We start from the raw sequence: 21,751 nt of genomic DNA on the forward strand, positions 1-21,751 counted from the left end.
AGCCCTTTTTCTCTGAAAACTGCAAATTCTTACATGAGAATATAAAATAAGTTCACATTAGTCAGACAAACCAGTGCCTTAATGAAGCGAGCTCCACTGTACTAAAGTGAAATCAGGAGTAGAGTAGCTTGTCCAGAGTAAGGCTATAGTTCCAAAAAACATTTTCAGCACCCCTTTATGCTAGCTTGTTTCAAGAGCAGCTGTCCCCCCACCTGCTCATACTCTCACCTTTATAGCACTCTTCCCTTGTGTAAGCATTTGTACTAACACAAGGCGAAAAGAGCTCAGGGACAAAAATTTGTTTCAAAGGTATGAACAGATGAAGCTGCTTCTTTCACAGCAGCAGTGCTGACATGAAACCAAAGGCTCAAAATCATTAACAGAGCCAGGAACAAAAGCCTGTTTTGACACTTTTCTGACACAAACCTTCCCAAGGATACGGTGCTGTCACTGGCTCCAGCATGGCCTGGTTGTGGAGTCCTGAGCAAAGTATTACGCAAGAAAATTTTTAGAAGTAGCATCAATTTAAGGAGTGAAAACTGGCACCTAGAACAGATCCCTGGACATCCCCAACTTCAGCTGAATTCAGTGGAAGCTCAGGTTCTCCTACTTCAGATAAACCAGCTTGACTATACAAATGGACTGCACCCTCTATTATGGAATACCCATAAGATCGATCTCTGGAATTTTCAAAGCACAGAGGAACCATGAAGCTACCCAGCACTATTACAATTTTACTCAAAAAAAATGGCAGAAAGTTTACTCCACATTACACCTTGCCTTACGGATATTAAATCTTTTGGGTCCGAGTTTGTTTTTTTGGAACACAGGTTAGGGATTTGTAGGTCTATCCTTTTTCCCCAAAGGGCAGCGTATAGAAACTTCAGAGCAATTTACTGCTTTCTCTTTACTTGTCTGTCCTCTCTTCATCCCCTCTCTTTATGTGAGCAACATCCGAATTCTTTCTTCACAGCTCAGTAGGTCTGTACACAATAACAGCTGGATTCCGTCCACCCAAAGGCCAGCCAGCGTCAATAGCATACAACTGGTTATGATCAGCCTGAGCAGCTTGCAAGAAGCTGTTCAGTGTGCCAGACTTGTTTGTTTGGCATGACAAAATATGGAACTGCAAAAGTAGAAGATGGACCTTTTTGCAGGGGTACAGGATATAAAAAAACTGCAAGGGACTTCCTGGGTTATCAGAACGTATGCTGCTTTTATAGGTAAGCGCTTCAGTTTCTTCTGTTAGATGCGTTAAGCTCTACCTTCAAAAGCCAGAGAGAGTGAACTCCAGTTTTGGCCTCTCCCCTTCAGTTAGGATACTCACATTACAGCAGTTGAAGGCCAGCTGGAGGAAGTCAGGGGGACAGTCTCCCACCATGTGCTGGAAGGCATCATAATCTAATCCAAAATTCTGTACAAACAAAAACACAGTACAGAGAGCAGAGATATAAATGAGGTCTGCTATTTGGCCCAAAGCATCCTCTTTTCAGGCTCCCTACATGGAGTTATCAGGAATAACCATGAACATCATCTCTCTGAGCAGCCACATAAAGAGGATTTTGAGAAAACTTCTCGCAACACTGAACTGCAGCAGTCCCCACAGGGATTATTTGATATAAGATACCTGTAAGAGAATGAGTTGACTTCAAAGCCCATCATTCTTCCTGGAATTAACTGCAATTTACTGTACTTGAAACGTTGCCTGTGTGGTTCTGGAAGTGATTTTCTATATTATCATGTTTCACCATGGTTACTTCTAGTTTAAATCAAAAGCCTGCCAGAAGCTTGGGTATTATGAAAATTTAACAATGCAAATGGTTAACTTTTCAGTGGATGGTACTACTACGCTAGTGACACAAATTGTCCAGTTCCTTAAGCACATTTACAAGAGATCTGAAAGGCAGAGAAACAAAAGGATGTCTTATTCACTACGCTTCAAATCCTAAGCAATTTTGCATTTTCAGAACTGGAGAGGAATAGATAACCTGGAAGACCACAATATAAAGGGCCAAAAGCTACCTTGCAGAGGAGACTCCTCCCCCCACCCAAACCCAAAGCGAACTGAAGAAAAGAGAAGAGCCTCTTGATTTGTCAATTTTACATCAGATTCACAGTGCTTTGTACAGTCTGTGCTAAAACAAGCGTGAACCCAAACATAGTTCCTGTCCTTTTCACAAGGAGAAGCTGCTTAGAGGATGTGGTGGGCCAAAAGAGCTCCATTTTGGATTTGACAAGAAGCCTGTGTGAGCTATCACTCTACAAAAGGAAGGTCACTGCCATGCTCTCAGTGTTCTGCCAATTAGGGGCAGGTCTGGGGCTTCAGAAAGGATTTCCCATGAGGATTTTGGCTAGACAAAGGCTGAACCTGCGTCAAAACGTCTTCAATGGAGCTTCTTACAATAACAGCGCAGAAGAACAAAAGCTTTTTAGAGTCTCTTTTTAAAATAACACCTATTCGTCATTATCTTTGCCAGCTGTGCCAAAAGTGCTAAAGGCAAGCCCATTATCACAATATATTTACCACCTCCCACCAGTGTATAAATGTACCCACTTACTTCTGTACGAGGGAGATAGTCTGGATCCGCTTGTATTCTTGCTATAATCTCGCACAGAATTATACCATAAGAAAACACATCCGCCTGAGGGAGAAAAAATAAATAGCTGCATGGTTCGACTATGAATACTCAGCATTCTTATCTGCCATTGAGTTTCTCCTTATCCCAAGTGGTTGTTGTAAACAACTAAACCAACACCACAAGGCCTTCAACCACTAAACAACTGTACTATAACTTTTATTTTCCATATGAGGAAACACATAACAAAGTAAAAAGCTCCTGTTGCAAAGAGCAACGATAACACTAAAACTTGCACACACACACAAATATTCAAACCGCTGTGACTTCAGCAGTGTCCAAACAAACAAACAAAAAATATCCAGAATTCCTTCCCTACATAAGGAATGGTAAAGTTGCATTTGATGTCTTACAGATGGGAGTAATTAAAAACATAGCCAAAATATGACATGGCTATATAACACTGTGACTGGAGAGAGGGTTTAGAACGCACATGATCACAGCTTGTCCAGAATGTTAACGCTGGTTTTAAAAAGAATTACAATTTTCTCTTCTCACTAGTCAGTATCTCTGGAGAAAATGGTCTCTTCCTCAAAGCTTGAGATCTAGTTACACTGTATACCAGCATCAACTTCTGCGATCACTTATCCAAGTACCCCCGTGTTGCACAGTTCCAGTTCCTCAGACTCCCACCACCTGAATTTAGCAAGTAAAAAAATTTAGGGGAACAAGGAATACAGGAACATGGAATACAATATAGAGCAGAAGCCTGCCTCCCTCACCCCTTAGACATCAGGCCAGTTTATATGCCAGCTTTCATGTTGATAAGAGTTGTTTCCTCTTTACTCCTCCATGTCCTAGGGTGAGTAAAGAACACGGCACAATAGATTTGGGTACGTTATTATTATTAATTTGGGTCAGCTGGAACTCTTAAAGCTTTGAAATGGTAATTACTACATTCATTACTGAAGTAGCTACTGCTTTCCCTCAAGTACTACCAATTAAACAGATTATCCACTGCTGGCAAAGAAGGTGCAGGATGTGGGCTTTATCACAGAAAGTCACACTTGTAGGAATGAACTTGACTGTGTTTTAGAGAACGTCTTTGCACGCATGAGAGAAAAGCCTGTGTAAAGAAGTGCTTGACTGAAAATACTGTTTCTAAAATCTAGTGTGATCTGATCCTCCTCTGAAAGAAATTTTTCCCAATGCCACAAACAGGAAAACTTAGTTCCTTTGAAGAACATTTTTACTTAGGTATATTATCTTTGAGAACTGTCTATTTACTTTTTTTTTTTTTTGTAATTAAAATAATTGTAGAAGTTTACGCAAAGACTTCTTGCTTCTACCCAGATTTCACTAACTTACAGGTCAGGGAAGTAAGTGCACTTCTATTTAAAAACAAAAAAAAATTAAGTGTCACCAGACATTTCTCATGAGACTTGATTATATCAAGTTGTATTAGGCAGAAATATGGTAAAGGGTGGTCTACATGTGGGATTTTTTAGAATGGGAGTATCTTAACAGTGATTTATGCTAAAGGTACTTTTATTTCTTCATAAGAGTCCACAACATCAACAAAAAATATTAGCTGTTCAAACCACCTTCTCCCTTAGTCTGAGTCACCTACTGAGTACAAGAACATAGCAAATGAAAGCGGTGACAATTTTTAAGTTACGACAATCCTGAATCTTGTATATGGGTACTAAAGAGAAACATCTGACAACTAAAGTCCACTTGCATGTATGTACCCACCTTTTCATTGTAAGGTTCATCTCTGAGAACTTCCGGTGCCATCCAGAAGGGTGAGCCCACCACTGGTAACTTCTCACTATACACACATATATATATATGTATATATATATATATGTATATGCATATGTGTGGAGAGAGAGAGAAAAGAACCATTAGAGAAATGCTCCGATTCAGCTGGTGTCCACTTTCCATAACTCCCAAGAATCTGCAGAAGCTTTCAGCAGAGGAAAGTCTATACAAGTGGGTTCCACAACATACTGTACCTTACAATGGTTTCCAACTGGAGTCACTGGAACATTCTTTTATTTCTTCAAATAGATTATTGTATTTCCAGTTTCTAAGTCCCTAGGGTTTTTTTGTTTTGTTTTGTTTTTTTGCAAGGCCCCAGGCCTGGTTTCTGAACTTTTTGCAAAGTAGGCTCCTTCACATGAAGATCAATTTCTGGGTAGATGTCAGATTCTTCATTAATGCAGCAGCACATGCAGGTATCCACACATGTATATCTATGAGCAGCTCTGAAAGTATTCAGTATAGCCTGCTCTTGGGAATAAGTCTCGATTTTCATGCCAAGATTTAAAAAAAATTCTGTTTATTACACAGAAAGAACCTAGTCTAGTCTGAAGCACATATGATAAAATCATAGCACTTTGAAAAGTTTACACAATTGTTTCTTTAAAAAAAAACTGATCAGATGAATCCTTTAATAGAGAAAAATGAAAAGTAATTAGAATGCAGCTGATTTGAAAAATCTACAATGTTCCCATATGGCTGAAAACGTCAGTCTTAAGAGAGGCATCAGGCTTGTCCCCCAGCTGACCTTGAAGGAATGAATACCTCTAAGACAAGACTGCTGAAGGCCTCAAATACAGTGGTTCACTAGCCAGCAAACCAGAAACAACATGACAGCATTTGAAAATGGAGGTGAGGCTATATCAAACCAAAATGGTGGCTACTCTAACAATTGCATTATGTTATTTATTGTGGTATCAAGCTACCTTTACTTGAACTATTATTACATTCTCAGTTTTCAGGACATCTCAAAACCGGGTACTAAGAACACACTGCTGTCTTCCTGATTTTATGATGGCTTTGTATTAATATAGCTGAAGCTTTCATCACCTGAAAGGGCAAAGTTTTCACAGCGCTATCCAAGACAAACATTGGCAGTTCCTACTGAACTTATCAGTAACTTGGAAATTAAAATGTTTGCTTTCTTAAGCTTTTGGGTCAATTTTTCATTAGTATAAATGCAAGCTTTCACACCTCCCAAGCTACAGTTTTGGGAGACGTGCAATTTAAAAACAGATTTTACTGTTTTCTTTGCAGCCATAACAATTAGGAGGCTTTTATTTATTTTAAGTAGAAGCACACACTGAAGAAAATTTGACAGCACATTTCACAGCCAGAATATTCTGAAATACACAAGTCGGTGCACAGATGAGCCAACAATGAAATCCTTGTCTTTGATTTCCACAATGGAGGGAGGACAAAAGGGATCATTTCCAGTTGTAACAGTGGCTTGTGACAATCACCTGCGCATTCCTCAAATGAGCTAAGATCACAATTTCACCCCATGAAAAGCAAAATGGTGAGCTACTTTTAGACAGTATTTTTAATACCTCTTGGTTACAAACCTGGATCTTAACAACTAACCCAGAAGTTAAAGAGAAAAATACTGGAATGTCACTAAATATTGTTTATGAAAATAGGAAGGGGCTAGTTAAAAGCATTTTCAATCAAGGAAGAGGATATTTATTATAAAATCATCCTAATCCGGAACTGGACAGTTCTTCATACAAATCTCAAACACCATCTATTGAAAAGCTTGAGTGAATCCTCTAAGCACTGGAGCATTTTTAAAGAACAAATGTCACCACTAAATCTATTGAAATACACCATAATTAAAGCTGGAACACTTTGGTCATTCAGCCCACAGCTCTATAGACTGAAGACTGAGGATGCTTTTTGCAAATTGAGTATCAGAATGCAACAGTGGCCTGAGGGATTCAGCTAACTACAGCTTCTCATCTGCAATGGCAGTGCAACTCTCTCTGTATTTTGATTAGTCCGCATACCTGTGATCAGGAATTTTCTCTGCCAAACCAAAGTCTCCCACTATCGCCGAGTATCCGTTCTCATCATGTTTTATTAAGCAGTTCTGGAAAAGGGGAAAAAAAAAAACAGAAACAAAAACAGAAGAACTATTGTCTGGGCATGAAACCCCTATACCGCTTGTTTTATTTATTTTAAATCTGGAACAAGATTACAATATATTGTTTGAAGACATCCATCTATGAGACGCTTTTAGTCGGAAAGCAACCACCCTTTCCCCCTGCCCCTGCACAATCACATGCCTGTCAAACTTACAGATGCTGCAAACAGCCTTACATTCGGTTAATAATCCACTTAAAAACTTGCTGAGACAGCAGGCAGCCACAGGCAGCTCGTATCCAGCTAGGTTCTAGCAAGAATTAACGATGATTTAACCGCCTTACTGTTAAAATATGCAATACATGCTGTTCACTATGACTCCTTGAAATTTCTCTTTATAGTTTGCCTGGACCTGAACAGAATACATGATCAGAGCAGACTCGAAATGCCTTTGTATGCTTTGCTAAATTAACTACTTAAAAATAAAAGAGACTCACCGCTCTGCAATAGATTACCATTAGAAAATACAAGATGTGGGAACTCTAAATGTATTTTTTAAGTCTCAAATCACATTCTTTACTCTACAGCACATCATAAAACATGATTTAAGCAAAACAGCTAACAGGAAAGATCTGTCCATCTTTTCCTTTTAAATGCCCTCCACCCCACCCCAGTGTCAGGAGGGAGGGCGATTTAAGGACACATTCAGATGATTTAGATCTGGCAGGGTCATATCACATGCAAGGTTTTATTAATTTAGTTTTGTTTATTTATTTTCAACCCTGAGAAACATGCTTTGACCATTCCAGTACTGCATGTTTTCGCTTCTCACCGAGTGAATTGGTGGCTGACTTCCCTAGGTTCTTCTGTCCTGCAATGGGTAGGGAAGAGAGAATTCATTCCTCTACCACATGCTTTGCTCTGTATCTTTCTGCAGCCAGTACAATAGTGGCAGGCAGCAAAACCACACCGACAACTACCAAGTGGTACCCTCCATCAATTAGCTAAACAGCCGGAAACACGCTTTCTAGCTGTATTGTGCTTGGACGTACCAAAGCCCCGCACTGACCCCAGAGTATTAGCTTGTTTGTCTAATGCAACTACTAAGAAAAGTCAGGTTCCTTGGCTAGAAGATCAAGTTCAAGTCATCACTGTTTTTACATATTCAAACATGCGTGGCCCAGGCCAAAAAGTAAATTTTCTTCCTGCCAATTAAAAGGTTACGTGAGCCGTTCTTGCGATCATGTAAAGAAAACGCATCCCCGGCTCCTGAGGTGCAAAGTTCTCTTTATTTAGCGTGACTCAAGTACAATAAGCACAGCTAGTTTGGGGATTCATAAACGCGTACAAAGTTAAATCGACCATGCTCGCCCAAAGAGCAGTAAGCTTCTCAGCTAGGGGCTTTTGTTATCTTTTATCAAAGAGCACATTCATTCAGCTCGCCTCTGTTTAAACATTTGCTCACTGTAAGATGGACTTATATCCAAGCAGGATAAACCACTGCTGAAAATCTTACTAAAATGATTCAGAGAGGTGGAATTTCATTGTGTTCCACACAGAAACAAATACATAAGGACATCAGAGATTTCACAGTGAATAAGAATGCCGACATACTAGTTTATGCAGCAAAATTTCAGATTATTTTCTACCATTGATTTTTCAGTAGTTAAAGTTATATGATTCATCGAACTATTTTTAGAACCTAGATTTCCTTCTTGCATTAACTTTGACTATTTACATTTTGTTCAGCTTGAGTAGCAAGACTGCAGTAGTTCATTTTATTTTACCTTCTGGCTTTTGTGCATTGGGGTTATTCTCTAACAACCCTTGTTTTGCAAATGTCGCAGGGGAACATTTGCCTTCAGATCAAGAACTGTTTTCACTGAAACTAAAAGTCCACATAAACTTTTCTCCTGAGCCTAAGATATGCAGTAACTTACAGGACTGCTTTAATACAGAAAGAAGGCTTAAGATAAACATGACAGCAAATTCTTCTTCACCTTCTTAACATTATACAATCACATCCCATTTGACAGAAACACATTACCGACTGAAGATGAACAACCTTCCCCCCTCCCAGCCCCAGGCAATCTCAGCTCTCAGGTGCAGCACGGAACTGTTATACGGGTAGATTATTCCTAGAAAATTCATAAATTAAACCAATGCAGCATCCAATCTAGTTGCGAGGCAGTGCTTCCTGACAGCCCCGAGCCCCTTCCCGCATGAGCGGGAGGAGCTGTGCCTGCACACACTGCTGGCAGTGAAGCTAGGCTCCCCTTTGGAGCAAGCCTGCTGGGAAACCAGACAGAAACGACACCCCCCGTGTCCGCCAGCTCCATCAGCTCCCCGGGACCTGGCGCACCATGGCAAGGCAATGGGAGAAGCTTAGGGCTACGTTTCTGCTATAGAGCATTGATCAACTGTTCTGCTGTGATGGGCTGCACAAAATTAAATGACATAAAGAAGAAAGCAAAACTATTCTCTTTTATTAGTGAAGTCTGACTTCTGTCTACATATGAAGGAGGTACTGAGCGTGAATTTAAATTCATGACAGTCTAAGTATTCCAGTACAAGGATGACTATCTTGTTTACACTTAAATCAGCTGTGAGCAGGTGACATGCACAAGTCTTAGCCAAAATGCCAGCGTCACTACAAACGCTCTCTGTAGTAAGACTAAACTGATTTAATTCGACTGGTGCAAACTTACATAGCTAAGTACCAATTTCCTGGAACACCAAAAAGCTGGAAGGCTAGTCTTACTGCAATCAGAAGTAAAGCCTTTCCACTGATACTAGCGTCATTAGATGTCACCTTTCAAGCCTATACTGTTCACTCAAGACAAAGTTTGGCAGACAGCGATGCTTCATTCTGTGCTGAGGGGGACTATACGAAGCACCACCACACTCCTCCTCCATCGGCTTCCCACCCCGGTAGAGCCTTTATGCAACAGTGCACCAAATACACAGCACACAGTTTAGTTACCAGATTTAAGATGCAAATCATGAAAAGGCTACTTACACAGCCCACAGTAAGAGGTAACTGCTAGTTCATGTGCACTCGATGAAAGACATTTCTATGCACTCACATTCTATTACCAATATAAATCAGGATCAAAAAGAGGCAAAGCTTCATTAGAGACTAAAAGGTTGAAAAGAGCTTTTAAACTTCAGCTAGAGATGGTATTTTAGTAAAAAAGAGTACAATAGACCGCACTGTGCTGTTACTACCGATAAAGCAATACTGCTCAGTTTCTAAAAAAAGAAATATGTGTATCATTTTGGTATGAAGAAGTTTCATTACTGGAATTTGGCACAGAAACTAAGAGTTCAAATCCCTCTCTAGTGCAAAGGAAAGCTTCAAGAATAGCCTGTGAGATGAAGTGCCGAGCAGCTTTACAACGTGGGCTTTAAGAACATTCGTCCAACTTACTATTGCACTGTTTGTATAGGCTGCAACGCAGCAAGACAAGAAGTTTCCAAGCTTTCTTGTTGGACCTCTACACAAGGAGACACGTCGTTTCCTTTAGAAGTCCATACCGTCAGAGAGAACCATATTTGACTACAGTTGGGTCCCTCAGGTTTTTTTCCTAAACGGGGACTCATCAGTCCTTCCTGAGACAGTCTCATGATAAAAAGCAAGGAGCTCTGTACATGAGCCCTAAAGAGTTAACATAGCTGTTTATACAGAGACAGATGTGAAAGAACATAAAGCCCCCTTTGTGTGTTACAGGAGCTTAACATCTGCTTTGCACAGCATAATCCCACTAAGACAAATGCAATATTCTACTCTCCCTTTTACATAAACAAAGACGAAAATAGACTCAAGAGTTTCAGAGTTGAAAATAAGTTGCTTAGATGAAGAAACCCCATCGTTTTATTTTTCAGTATGACCTAGAAACGAAACTCCTCAGAGATTTTATCACACACCAGAAAACACAAGAATGCTACTGCAGTCTCATTTGCAACTCTCTAATGACTGTTACTGAACTCAAATACTTAAAGACCAATTGGGATGTATCAGCTCTTTTTAAAGTGCTGTCCCCTCACAGAAATACCATTGACACTTGGTTGTACAACAGGAAGTTTGCAATACTAGATAGATTTTTTGAAAAACCAAAACCAGTATGTTTAAGGGACAAGCTCCATTTGGGTCGCAATTACCAGTAAGAGTTTACTAATGTGACTATCGATAGACTAATCATCTGCAATAGCTATTTTTTTCAGTGCAAGCTCTCCCCTGCAGCGCAAAATATCCAGGCGAGAGCTTACTCTAGCACAAAGGGACCTTACAACAGCAGCAGCAAGTACAAGACCCATCAGACAAAAGTTCTGTCCATTGCTTGGGTTTTATTTTGCTTTAAACAAGCAAACAGTACACAGGGTAAGAAGTAAGGGTATTTTACTTCAAGCCCAAAGGCAGTGAATTGATGTCACATCAGTCTACAGTAACTGCGTACATGGATGTCCGTCCCATGGTAACAGAGACAACGCATCCCTCAAAGACAGAGGCGTGAGCCATTACACATTTACTGTGAAGTGAAAGCACATGTTGACAGGAATATAAACACACACACAGGCCTCGAGATTACAATTTTTTCCACAGATTTTATCATCAGCGGAGCTTACAATGTTCCCTAAGATTGCTCGCCATCTACTATTGATTATAAAGCCTTATTTTCAACTGCATGTAATTCTGTCAAACAGAAAGGTATTTGTTTTGTTTTGTTTTTTAATACTGGGTTTTGTTTTGTTTTTGGTTTCAGCTAATACAATTCAGCTGCTCTGGAGAACAAACCTAGAAAAAGGATATTTGATCTGTGTTACATGCAAGTTTTGAAAAAATGAAAAGTAAAATCCTCAAAAAAAATTACCCTATGGTTTTATACTCAGTTTTGACACGTTCTCAACTTGAAATATGACAAGGCCTTTGTGTAAGATGCACTTTTTAATAACCCTCCAAAAAGTAGACTGGGACAGGACATCTGTTGGGAGGAGAATTTGAACGAGGGAGCAAGGTAACTCGCCACCAGGACAGAGGCAGTAGGAGCCCAAGGTAGGGGTTGGCAGGGCCCAAGACCTCGGAGAAAAGGATGGGGGCAGCGGGGAAGCGAACAAACAAACAACACGCACACACTGTTATTTAGACACGAGAACTGCAGAGCAAAGCAGGGGCAGGGAGAACAGAACTTGGAGCAGCAGAACAGAAGGACAGCTAGAAATGGCTAAGCACACTGGAGACAGGAACGGAGAGAGCGAGCTTGGATAAAGCATCTGTGGGAGCAACAAGAAGAGAGTAACAGCAGTCAACTGGGCAAGGAGATTGAACAAGAAGGCTGGGGGTAGAAACTTGGAGCCAAAAGAAGAGGAAAAGCCCTGGAACAAGGATGAAAAGCCCAAATGGCAGCTGGCACTGCAGGCAAGCAGAAAGGACTGGATAGACACAGACTGGATATGATCAGCCTTGGAAGAAGAGGCAGGCTCCTAGTGGATGTTCCCTTCTCACTGCCAAGGAGTCTCTCTTGTTCTTCTTCCTATCGCTGCTCCATAGCAAAAACAAGCTACGTGTATTAGTAATACTAACTACTGATAGTAGCACTAAATACTAATTAGCAATACTTCATGTATTAGTTACAGAATTAATTAAAGCAGCAAATACCTCTGCAATCTCAAGGTTCTAATCCTGCAAATGAACAGCATAATGCCACTGTTTTTTTCCCAGTTTGTTTTTCTAAATAGATAGGAAGTTGCACACAAAATAGCCTACGTCAAAAAATGAATACTGCACTCAAAAGAGGGGATGTAAAACTTTCTGAGAATTTATTTTCTACCCCTTAAGCATATGCTTTAAGGTAAAGTCTTTAATTACACGATTACATAGCCAATTTTCCACTGGGCACCCATGCGTTTCAGTGCATTCAAGGGAATAGGCTGACAGTGAACCAGGGCCATGCATAAAACACTAGTACCGCTATTTTCAGGACTCCAGCCACTCTTGCCACAGAAACAAGAAGGTGATGAAAAGGAACGACTGTTTGAGATAAAGGTCTTCAGCCTTGTGGTTAAGATAGCTGCAGTGGTGCCCCAGGATCTGGGCTCTGCCCTTCCATCAGCATCACAGGAGGATCTGTGACAAGGAAGCTAGTTTAACAAAACCTTTCAGAGATGCTCGCTCATCTTGTGCTCTCTCTGCCTCTAGGGGTCAAGCTTGACTATTTTTTAAGTGCAGTACACTTCTAACTGCCCCTGAGGTCAGTGAGCATGTTGCTTTGAACTTAAAAACACGTGTAAAATGCCAAATATTCCAAGCAGAGTCTTAAAACTCAAACTTAATATTCACTGATATTCTTGGTTTTAATCTGTTCTAGTAAAACAGAGTTTGATCATCTTCATCTGAGAGATATTGTAACAATAAATTCACTGATACTACAGCAGTCACTGCTGTAGGTTCCCAAGGAAATTAGCAGTGCTTCCAGAGCAGGGTTTGAACACAGTGCAGAAAATGAGGCATGAAGGAACTCTGCGTAGTAGTGATACTTATTTTGAGGGGTGAGGTACCAAAGGATTTTCTTATATTCTTTTTGTAGGCTGGACAAGTTATTCCTCTGCCTTCCCAAACACAATATTTAAGTTACAGGTAACAACAGACAGAGTGTTGCAAAAACAAGCCAGATTAAGAAAAACTTTATCATAGGATACTGTCTCCTATTCAAACACCCCCAACATTTTGCATGATTTCTGTTTTAATAGCTGCATCTTCCCTGACTAAGGCTGTCAGAGTTAAAATTCATAACCTGACCTACTTCAGAATCACTGAAACATGAAGAAAAGCCTCTTGATCCTAAGACCCAAATCCTCCTTTGCACACCTTATAATAAGCCCAGCAAAAATACCATTCACAGGGCTTGCAGCGAGAGCAACGAGGACAGGGAATGAGCCAAGGAGCCTGGTCCTCACATCCAATCTATGGCTGTGTTTAGGCTCTACATCAATCTCTTTTTGAGAAGTCAAAAGTGAGGACATCGTTTTGGCTTACAAAATGTACAAGTCACCCCGTCTACGCACCTGCCATGTACAGGCTGAAAACAGCTACTCTGATCACTCTTAACTTCTGACCAGTTCAACTTAGGCTGTTGCTTTTGATCAGGGCAGATCAACCTGATCAGCTACAGCAGCCAAACCTCCGAGCCCAAGGGCTGAGCGGCTCACAACATGGGAAAACATCGGCTCTCTGGGCAGTACGCTCTCCTTTAACAAACACTCCCACTCTCTGACAAAAGGGCAGCAGTTAGGGCACAACTGGCATGTCAGGCTTGGCATCCCCTGTGGGCTGCCACGTTGAGTATATGGACCTACATCTGCTCCTCCATACCCTTCTTCCCTCTGGCCCTCTGCAGTATCAACACAGTTTTGCTACCCTCTACACGGTACATTCAGGAAGAGGCATTATCCTGCCATATGCTAATTGTTAAAAATACTTATTTCTCAATCCTAGAATTATTTCTTTTGGCAGGGGAGGAGGGATTGCCACGACACCTTTCTCTTCTTTCAGTCTTTATGCAACCAGTACATGGGCACATACAACGGTATTGTCAGAGCAAGACAATTTTGCTGCCATAACTGATAAACCAAACTTCCAGCATCCACAATGCCATCTGCTACAGGAAGCTACAGGAGTTGCAGGTTTGCCAGACGCAGGCAGAAAGGAGGACCAAATCCACCTAGAATAATTTTTACAGAGAAATTCATATTAGAGGGATATTTTGCAGTGGACTATCTGGAACAAAGTGACTTCTTTAAAAGTTAGCCAGCTAGTAGGGCAAACGTTTGCACAAAAGAAGAGTCATTTGCCCAACAGCAGATTTCAATTTAAAGTATATTTCACCAATATAATAACATACTATTAAAATTCACAAATACCTGGGCATTTAAGGTTTCATCCAGTTCACCTCCAAAGAACAAAACAGAGAAGTACTGACTGCATACAACACCTCAAAAATCAAGGAACTGTAAATTATTAAGTACAGCCAGCTACTCAGAACACAGCTGACATGTCAAACTCACCCTGGCAGCTTCCAATGTGACCCACAAATAAACTTTACCTTTACTACCTTCAGTGCTAAGAGCAATCCAAACATAACTCATAGTTGTTTTTTTAATTATTATTTTAAATATCCTTACTACTTCCCATGGTCATGGATGAGTTTGCTGTTGCACTAAAGCCATATACTCCTCCCAGCAGGCCCGTTTTCTAAACGATGACTTAGACCATTCAACAAAAGATAACATTGAAGCACTGATAGGGCACTTCCCAAGAATGGCATAAAATTACACAAAAGCTCTGAACAAAGGCATTCACAGAGGACTCAGGAAATAGATTTTCATATGACTAGCCACCACAGTACATGATAAACACGTCAAGCACAGAGTTCTCCTGAGTTACTTGGGTTCCTTGTGCTAACTGTGCTTCCCTAGTCTTTTGAATGCACTAAAATTTATCATGAATGGAAAAAAGGGGGAATGTTAAGTTATATTTTCAGTTACTTTTACGCATCTCTTATCCGCATACTCCAAGGTGACTGAAATAATGCTTTTTGAGCACATCATGTCAAACTGACATGACTCCAAGTCTGGGCATTTTTCACAAAATTGATATTCTTACCTGCAGAACTCAGTACTTTTCATTTGAAAGGACCTCCAAGAAAATGTTTTATGCTTCCCTGACACATTTCTTTTACCTACTAGTTAAATACTCTCTTTCTAGGCTAAATGCATGTCCTTCATTTGTTTAACGTGACACTGAGATAGCTTATAGCATGCATTGCAGAAGGCTATTAAATTGATATTGCAGGGGGGAAAATTAGCAGAAGAATTACTTGACTAAAACTGGATGAAAGACTAGAAGTCGTCCACATTTGCCAACGTATTGAGTTGAGTTTTTATTTTTTAAAACTATTTTTTTAAATCTTAAAAAATAGTTCCTCTTCGGCTAAGGCAAGTTTTTCTGAAGGTTTTGCCTGAAGTGACTAAGTGATTAACAAGAACAGTTTTGGGAGGCTTCCATGTTGCAGGTCCTGAATGAGCTTAAACTAGCTCATGAGCTCAAGTAAAGACAGCAGGAGATAGGCAGGACAGCAAAGCCCTTGTCACATGTTGTGATGGATGGCAAGATATAGTGTGAATACTAGGGTAATTTGTTCACAGAGCTCGGTGCTCACATGCCAATATTTCTAACTGAGTGTGAATCCGTTAACTGCTTCAGTCAACTAAATCTACATAAGCAGTCACTAAAGCAGTTCAGACAAACCTATGTCCATGGAAAATTCTAACACTGAAACATCATTCCAGAGGATAGCTTATCAGTTCACAAATGATACAGACAACTTGCCTGATACAAAAAATACATAGCTGAATTAAGCTGTTCAAGAACAGGAATCCTAAACCAGGTTAGAGACCCTATTTCTTCTTAAACAGTTCTCCCCCTTTCTGTACAAGAGTCCCTTCCACCAGTCTCCATATAGATTTTCCTTCTTTCCTATCCAACTTTTCCTCTTTCCAACCCTTCTAAGAGCACCAAAAATTTTAAGTAAACTGGTTTGGTCTTACTGACTTTATGAAGTAAAGAAATACAAAACTAGACTGTGGACAACACTTAACTCTGAATTAGTAATGAAAGGCCATTCTTCCTATTGAGTAATATTTGTGAAATATGTAGGGAAACAAAACAGCAAGGACATTCTAAAGTGTGTTTATAATAATCTCCTCAACTCAGGATCTTTATATGATTGTCCTGTTCCAAACGTTAGATTGCTATGCTTAATTACCCAGGGTTTTAAATACATTAATCAACCATAATTCAGAACTAAAAACTCTGCAGCTGCCTTCTGAGAAACCCTAATCTGAACTCACTTAAGAAATTACCTCCCTTCAGAATAGTTATTTCTTCAGCTTCTACACAAACTACTCAACACGTTCTGAGGAAAGTTTCAATTCTATACACTGTATTTCAGTTTTTTTTTTTTTTCCTCACAATGCCCGAGATCACGTTTGATATAACACCACTTATCTGATAGAAGAAGGGGGAAGAACCAAACAAGCAATTAGAGTACCTCCATTCAATAGTTCCCTTCATTCTATGAATGGTACCTTGGATGTAAGGTCCCGGTGGAAAATGCCTTTATAGTGAAGATAACTGATTCCCATAGCAATGTCATATGCCAATTTCACCCTCACTGTCCAGGGCAGATGCTGGTTACTGTCTAATAGCTGTTCCAGGTTACCACAGTTGATGTACTGAAAAGACAAAACAACATTTGTAATTAAATTTTTAACTTACTATCAGGAACATAAAATTCATTGTGACACAAGAGTCCTCACCTCAGTTACACATTAAAAAAAATTTTTTTTCTTAACGGTAGCGTGGGGGGATATTTGCAGATCAAGGGAGGCTGAAAACGTGTCCCTTCCCCACCTCTCCCAATGCATTCTTGTTAAAGATGCATACGATAGCCACCACTGTATTAACTATGGTATTCAAATACTATGGTGACAGATGCTCCATAAACGATACAATACAGTATCGCCCTCTCATTTCAGGGCAGAGAAAACAAGGGGAAAAAGGATGAAAAGCAGGCTCTCAGGCACAATAAGAAGTCAAAGAGAAGGCTGAGTATCCAGGCCTAGGTCATGGAGCCTGATCAAGTCCCCAGATATCAATTTCCTAAATTATCAAAGCATCAAAGAAAAATATTACAGCATAGTATTGTAAGTTACTCTTGTTCCTTACTGTATCTAGAAGTCCCAGTTAGCAATCTGTTTCCCCCGTGTTCAGTACTACACCCGCTCCATCAAATGGTAGCCCTCTTGAGAAGTAGCTTACATTAAACGTAAGATTAAGAAACAGCTACAAGAGACAATGAAAAAAAGCAGCAACCAAACGATCTGAAGTAATACAACCCAGGGTTAAGACATGGCAGCTCCACTGCTTCTCAAAAAAATCATTACAACAACGTTCGACTTACTCTTTGTATATAGATCACAACAGTAACTACGTTGTGTTTGAGTAGCTTCTTATTTCTCTCCCAGCCCGTCACCTCATCAGCCACAATGCAAAAAACTAGCCTGCTCCAGAAGGGAAACCTGGCTGAGGTAGACAGGACAATTTGCTCCCAAGGCTGGTCCAAGTAGGTAAGACTGAGGCAGGCTGCACCAACTTTGACCCTCTGCACCAGACAGTCCTCTGACACTCTCTCAAGAGGCTGCGTGCTTTCCTGTGTCATTCACCAGGACAAAACATGTTAAGATAAAAACTGTAAACGTGGTTATTGTTATTTCAGAAGCTTTGAACTCAGTTGTATCTTGTAGGGTTTTGTGTCTCAGGGGTACAAGGGAGAGGTGAGCCACATGCCATGCAGTGTGGATGTAGCCAGTCTCCTCAGACCATGCTAGTCAGGAAAGGGTGCACATAAACCAGCCTCTGCAGGTAGGCTGGGGGCCAGGGTTCACCTCCTGCAAGGTCTACAAAGACAGCTTCCTCCTTATAGTCAGATCCTGTCTCTTTCTGAGCTCACCTGCCAATTCTGAAAATTTTTTTCAGTAGATATGCAAGTTTTACAGCTAGTTAACAGAGTTAAGCCTTTTGGGTAGATTACGCACAAAATTTTAACTCTCACAAAGCTTGCCAAGAGGGGGCACCACAAAGCAGCAGGGGGCTCTACAACTTCCCTCGGCTACACTGTACATCCCCTGGGAACTGGGTTCATCCAAGCCCAGGCACAGCAGAACATTTTACTGGTAGTCCAGGATGTGATCTCTCTCTCTCCTCCCTTGCAGAAGCTTGGTCAACCATTTTCATTGCCCTGCTGGACCAGCCGGCAAGTACACGTGCAGCACATGGAGACAGTGTGCACAAAGCATTCCCTCCCTCAGCATTTGCTTTTCTCCTTTTATACATGAACCTTTGGCCTGATCACGGTGTGCTGTCCGTCTGCCTTTTGTACTTGAGCAACAATCAAGGCAAAGGGTGAGATGAAGGGCTACTCCCTTGTACTCAAGTGTTCTTCAAAGAGGACTCACAATTACCTCCAGTCTGGGTCACCTTGAAAGCCAGTATCAACCACCTTCTCATAGCAGATGAGGCAATCTCTTACAAGGAGTCTGGGTCTGTGAAACGCTCCAATATTTATCAATTTCAAATTCTTGTGACCACTTAAAGACACTCTTTCATATCTTTTGCATTAGACATTATAACAGCAGGAGAAAGAGTGCAATGGTATACAGGAAAGGATTTCAAAATAAGGCATAGAAAAAGAACGCTTCCTCATTGTACTGGCCACTTCTAAACGAAACAGGCAAAAAGTACTTGTATTTTACATGTAGACAAGGAAAGCTCTTGAACTCTAGAGAGTAATTTGACCGCGTAATTTGACCGACGTTTTAAAAGGCAGTGTCCTGTTTTTTAATAGTGTAATTTTATATCAAACTTATTTCTTCTGTGTTAAGTCAAGAGAGTCTAACTACTCAGTCTAACTACTTGTGCTTAGCACATATCATTTCACAAAATAAAACGGCTAATAGCCTCTTGCCAAAAATCAAGGTAAATAAGATTAAACAAACTAGATAAACCAACCTGTAATTTCTAGTTTCCAGCATAAGCAACCAGTCAATCCCCTCCTCAAACTGCAGCGTTTTGGTGTATAGCACTCCTAAGCATTTTAGTGTTTAAGCCACAGATCTAGAACAAGGTGTTTGTGTATCAGGAGAGTGGAGCAGTTCTGGAACAGGTTACTCGGAGGCTATGCAATCTCCATCCTTGGAGGTTTTCAAGGGCAGCTAGACAAGAGCCGCAGCCAACCTCACTCAATGCTGGCAACCATGCTGCTTTGAGCTTTTCCAGCTTTGATCTTTCCTTCTCATTGCTTTTGTTTGAACCCCTAAGGGAGCTAGATGACCTTATACAGAGCTCAAGAAAAAAAACATTGCTCAGTATCATTTGCTTATTTAATCAGAAGATGCTAGCATGCTTAAGAGAGAACGGTAAGAAACATCTAATGAACTTCATATACGTTCCCAACATTCCTGCAACAGCGTAAGCAGTACTGCTCGTCCAATTTTGTTCAAACCAGAGCAGTATTGACAACCCGTAACAGAAGGAATAGAAGCACCTAGCACCTAAACCCAACTGCAAAGTGAAATTGGTCAGTTATCTCAGACCATTTCATCTTTCTGACAGGGCAACAGACCCTACACGTAGCACTACCACACTTGAATGAATGGGCAAGAGAATGCAAGGGGGAAGGGAATCGCTAAGCTGCTTTAAGATTTTGCTTCAGGCCATAAAACAATGGTAATTGCTCCAGAAACGCTAATTAAAAACAACAAGCAACCTGTAAGGGTATCGAAATACATACTGAAATGTGACAACAGTAGTTAGCTGCTATTTTGAGTATGCTCATGCTTTCCTTTTCAATAAAGCAGCCTACTGATTTGATTCATTTCTCACACTAGTTAGATGCATCTAATATATCTATTTTTTAAGCACCCTTCCAGTCAAATTAATTTGCAGGGAAGCTCATCCATATTAACTGCAAGGACTGGATTCTAGCATGGGCTGGGCAAAAAACAACCGCCACACACACACACACACACACACACACACACACACACACACACACGTAAGATGCAGCATGCCTCCAACCCCTCCTGTCCCAAGAGAAATCTCGTAGGCTAATATGAGCTGCAAGAGTAACAATCAAACCTGACTCTAGCACACAGACAAAACCCACAAGGCCTCCTAGCAGAATCTGTCACCTGGCAAGTGTTCAGACCTAATTTATTAGATATGGGAGTTTTTGGTTTTGGCTCTAGTTTCTAGTGGAGTTCTACAAAGCACAGCAGGTAAATCATCAGGAGAACAAAGAGACTAAGATTTTCCTACAGGCACCTTGAAGGTTCTAGAGGACCTCAGATTTCAGCAGGCCAGCAGGTAATATTTGCATGGAGAGTCCTTAATTTTTAAGGCAAATACCATGCAGAGTTCAGTGTTCCCTCAGTGTCACATAAGTCATCCAATTCTTCTGGTCATTCAGGCTGATAATGCAAAACAGCCAGCCCAATGGCCTATTTTTTCAGAGCCCTTTAACAATGCCTTTTTGGTGTAAACACAAAATTACAGATGTTATTTCCTATTTGCCAGTGCAACTGAAAGAAAAATATTTGTTCTCAATACTTTGTTTACCCTGCTAATAGCAAAAATGAGCTCTGTGGACTAAGAATATCCCAAGGGATAAGAGCACCTTTTTCCCTAACAGAATACTAGATTTTATTTTTGCCCCTGAAACATTTCAGGGCTGGTGTTTTCAGACAAAAACTGCAACGTTACAGCACACGCACCTTCTCAAAGAGTTATTAGAGTACAACAACAACAGATATTACGTAAGTGCACAAGCAAGTAGAGGAGAGATCTGATCAGACTACAAGAATGAGAGCAAAGGACACTGGATTTCATAAAGAGACCTTGCAGCTAAATGGAGCAATGTTCAGAACTTTTCAAATCCTGTATCATTAGGTTGCAGTGAAACAGCTACCCATTATTCCTACCGCTACTTTTTTGTCATGTAACAGAAGATGAATAAGCAGTTTATCTGGTTGCCAGCATCTAAAAGTAACTGTTTTCGGTTGTTTACTTTTGCATTTACTATGACACAACACAGCAAATTGAGCATTGGCTTAAAAGACCCTGTCATTTTAGCTCACAAAAATATTGTTTCCATATAAATTTATTCATGGTAAGAGCAACTTATGCTTTTGTTGCTAGACTGAAAGTTCAGTAAAATCCTATTTGTTACACCTCTTTTTGAAGGTCTCCCAAACCTTACGAGGAAAGAGGCGAGCAGCCTCTTGGAAGGACAACTTACCCAGAAGCTCAGCCAGGCATAAATGCTCTCTAGATCAGAGACTCTCAGACAGGCTTCTGATATTATAGCTTTATGCTACAAAAATGCTTAAAGCAGGAGCATAACCCTTTCCCACACAACAGATGTGGCATGGGAAAATATGCTATGTTATACTAGGTAGAAAGCAGCTTCCTTGCAGGGCACGTTAAGTCACATTATCAGACCCAAACACAAGAAAAACGGAATGAGGTTCTGCCCATAATGGTACTTATATGTAACTTACATATTTAATTTCGAGAGACTAATACAGAACTTCAACTTGCAGTTTTTAGCCTTCAAAATTCTGAATAAAGGCCTGAACACACTAATAAATGAACC

The 21,751-nt window shown here is 40.5% G+C and overlaps 1 protein-coding gene across 3 annotated transcripts in view; it reads right to left on the reverse strand.

The window, feature by feature from the left end:
• Nucleotides 1–21,751, reverse strand: part of TESK2 (testis associated actin remodelling kinase 2) — a 79,566-nt gene that overhangs the window by 9,539 nt on the left and 48,276 nt on the right. For 2 of the 3 annotated variants that reach the window (XM_068952968.1, XM_009680940.2), the window contains exons 5-9: nucleotides 16,626–16,772; nucleotides 6,407–6,489; nucleotides 4,332–4,407; nucleotides 2,559–2,642; nucleotides 1,328–1,414 (exon numbers count right to left, since the gene is read on the reverse strand). In XM_068952968.1, the coding sequence (XP_068809069.1) occupies nucleotides 1,328–1,414; nucleotides 2,559–2,642; nucleotides 4,332–4,407; nucleotides 6,407–6,489; nucleotides 16,626–16,772 (477 nt within the window). The remainder of the gene's footprint in view (nucleotides 1–1,327; nucleotides 1,415–2,558; nucleotides 2,643–4,331; nucleotides 4,408–6,406; nucleotides 6,490–16,625; nucleotides 16,773–21,751) is intronic. The other variant, XM_068952969.1, reaches the window with a different exon arrangement.

This window comes from Struthio camelus, chromosome 8 (assembly GCF_040807025.1).
Source record: "Struthio camelus isolate bStrCam1 chromosome 8, bStrCam1.hap1, whole genome shotgun sequence".
In the NCBI taxonomy this organism is placed as follows: domain Eukaryota; kingdom Metazoa; phylum Chordata; class Aves; order Struthioniformes; family Struthionidae; genus Struthio; species Struthio camelus.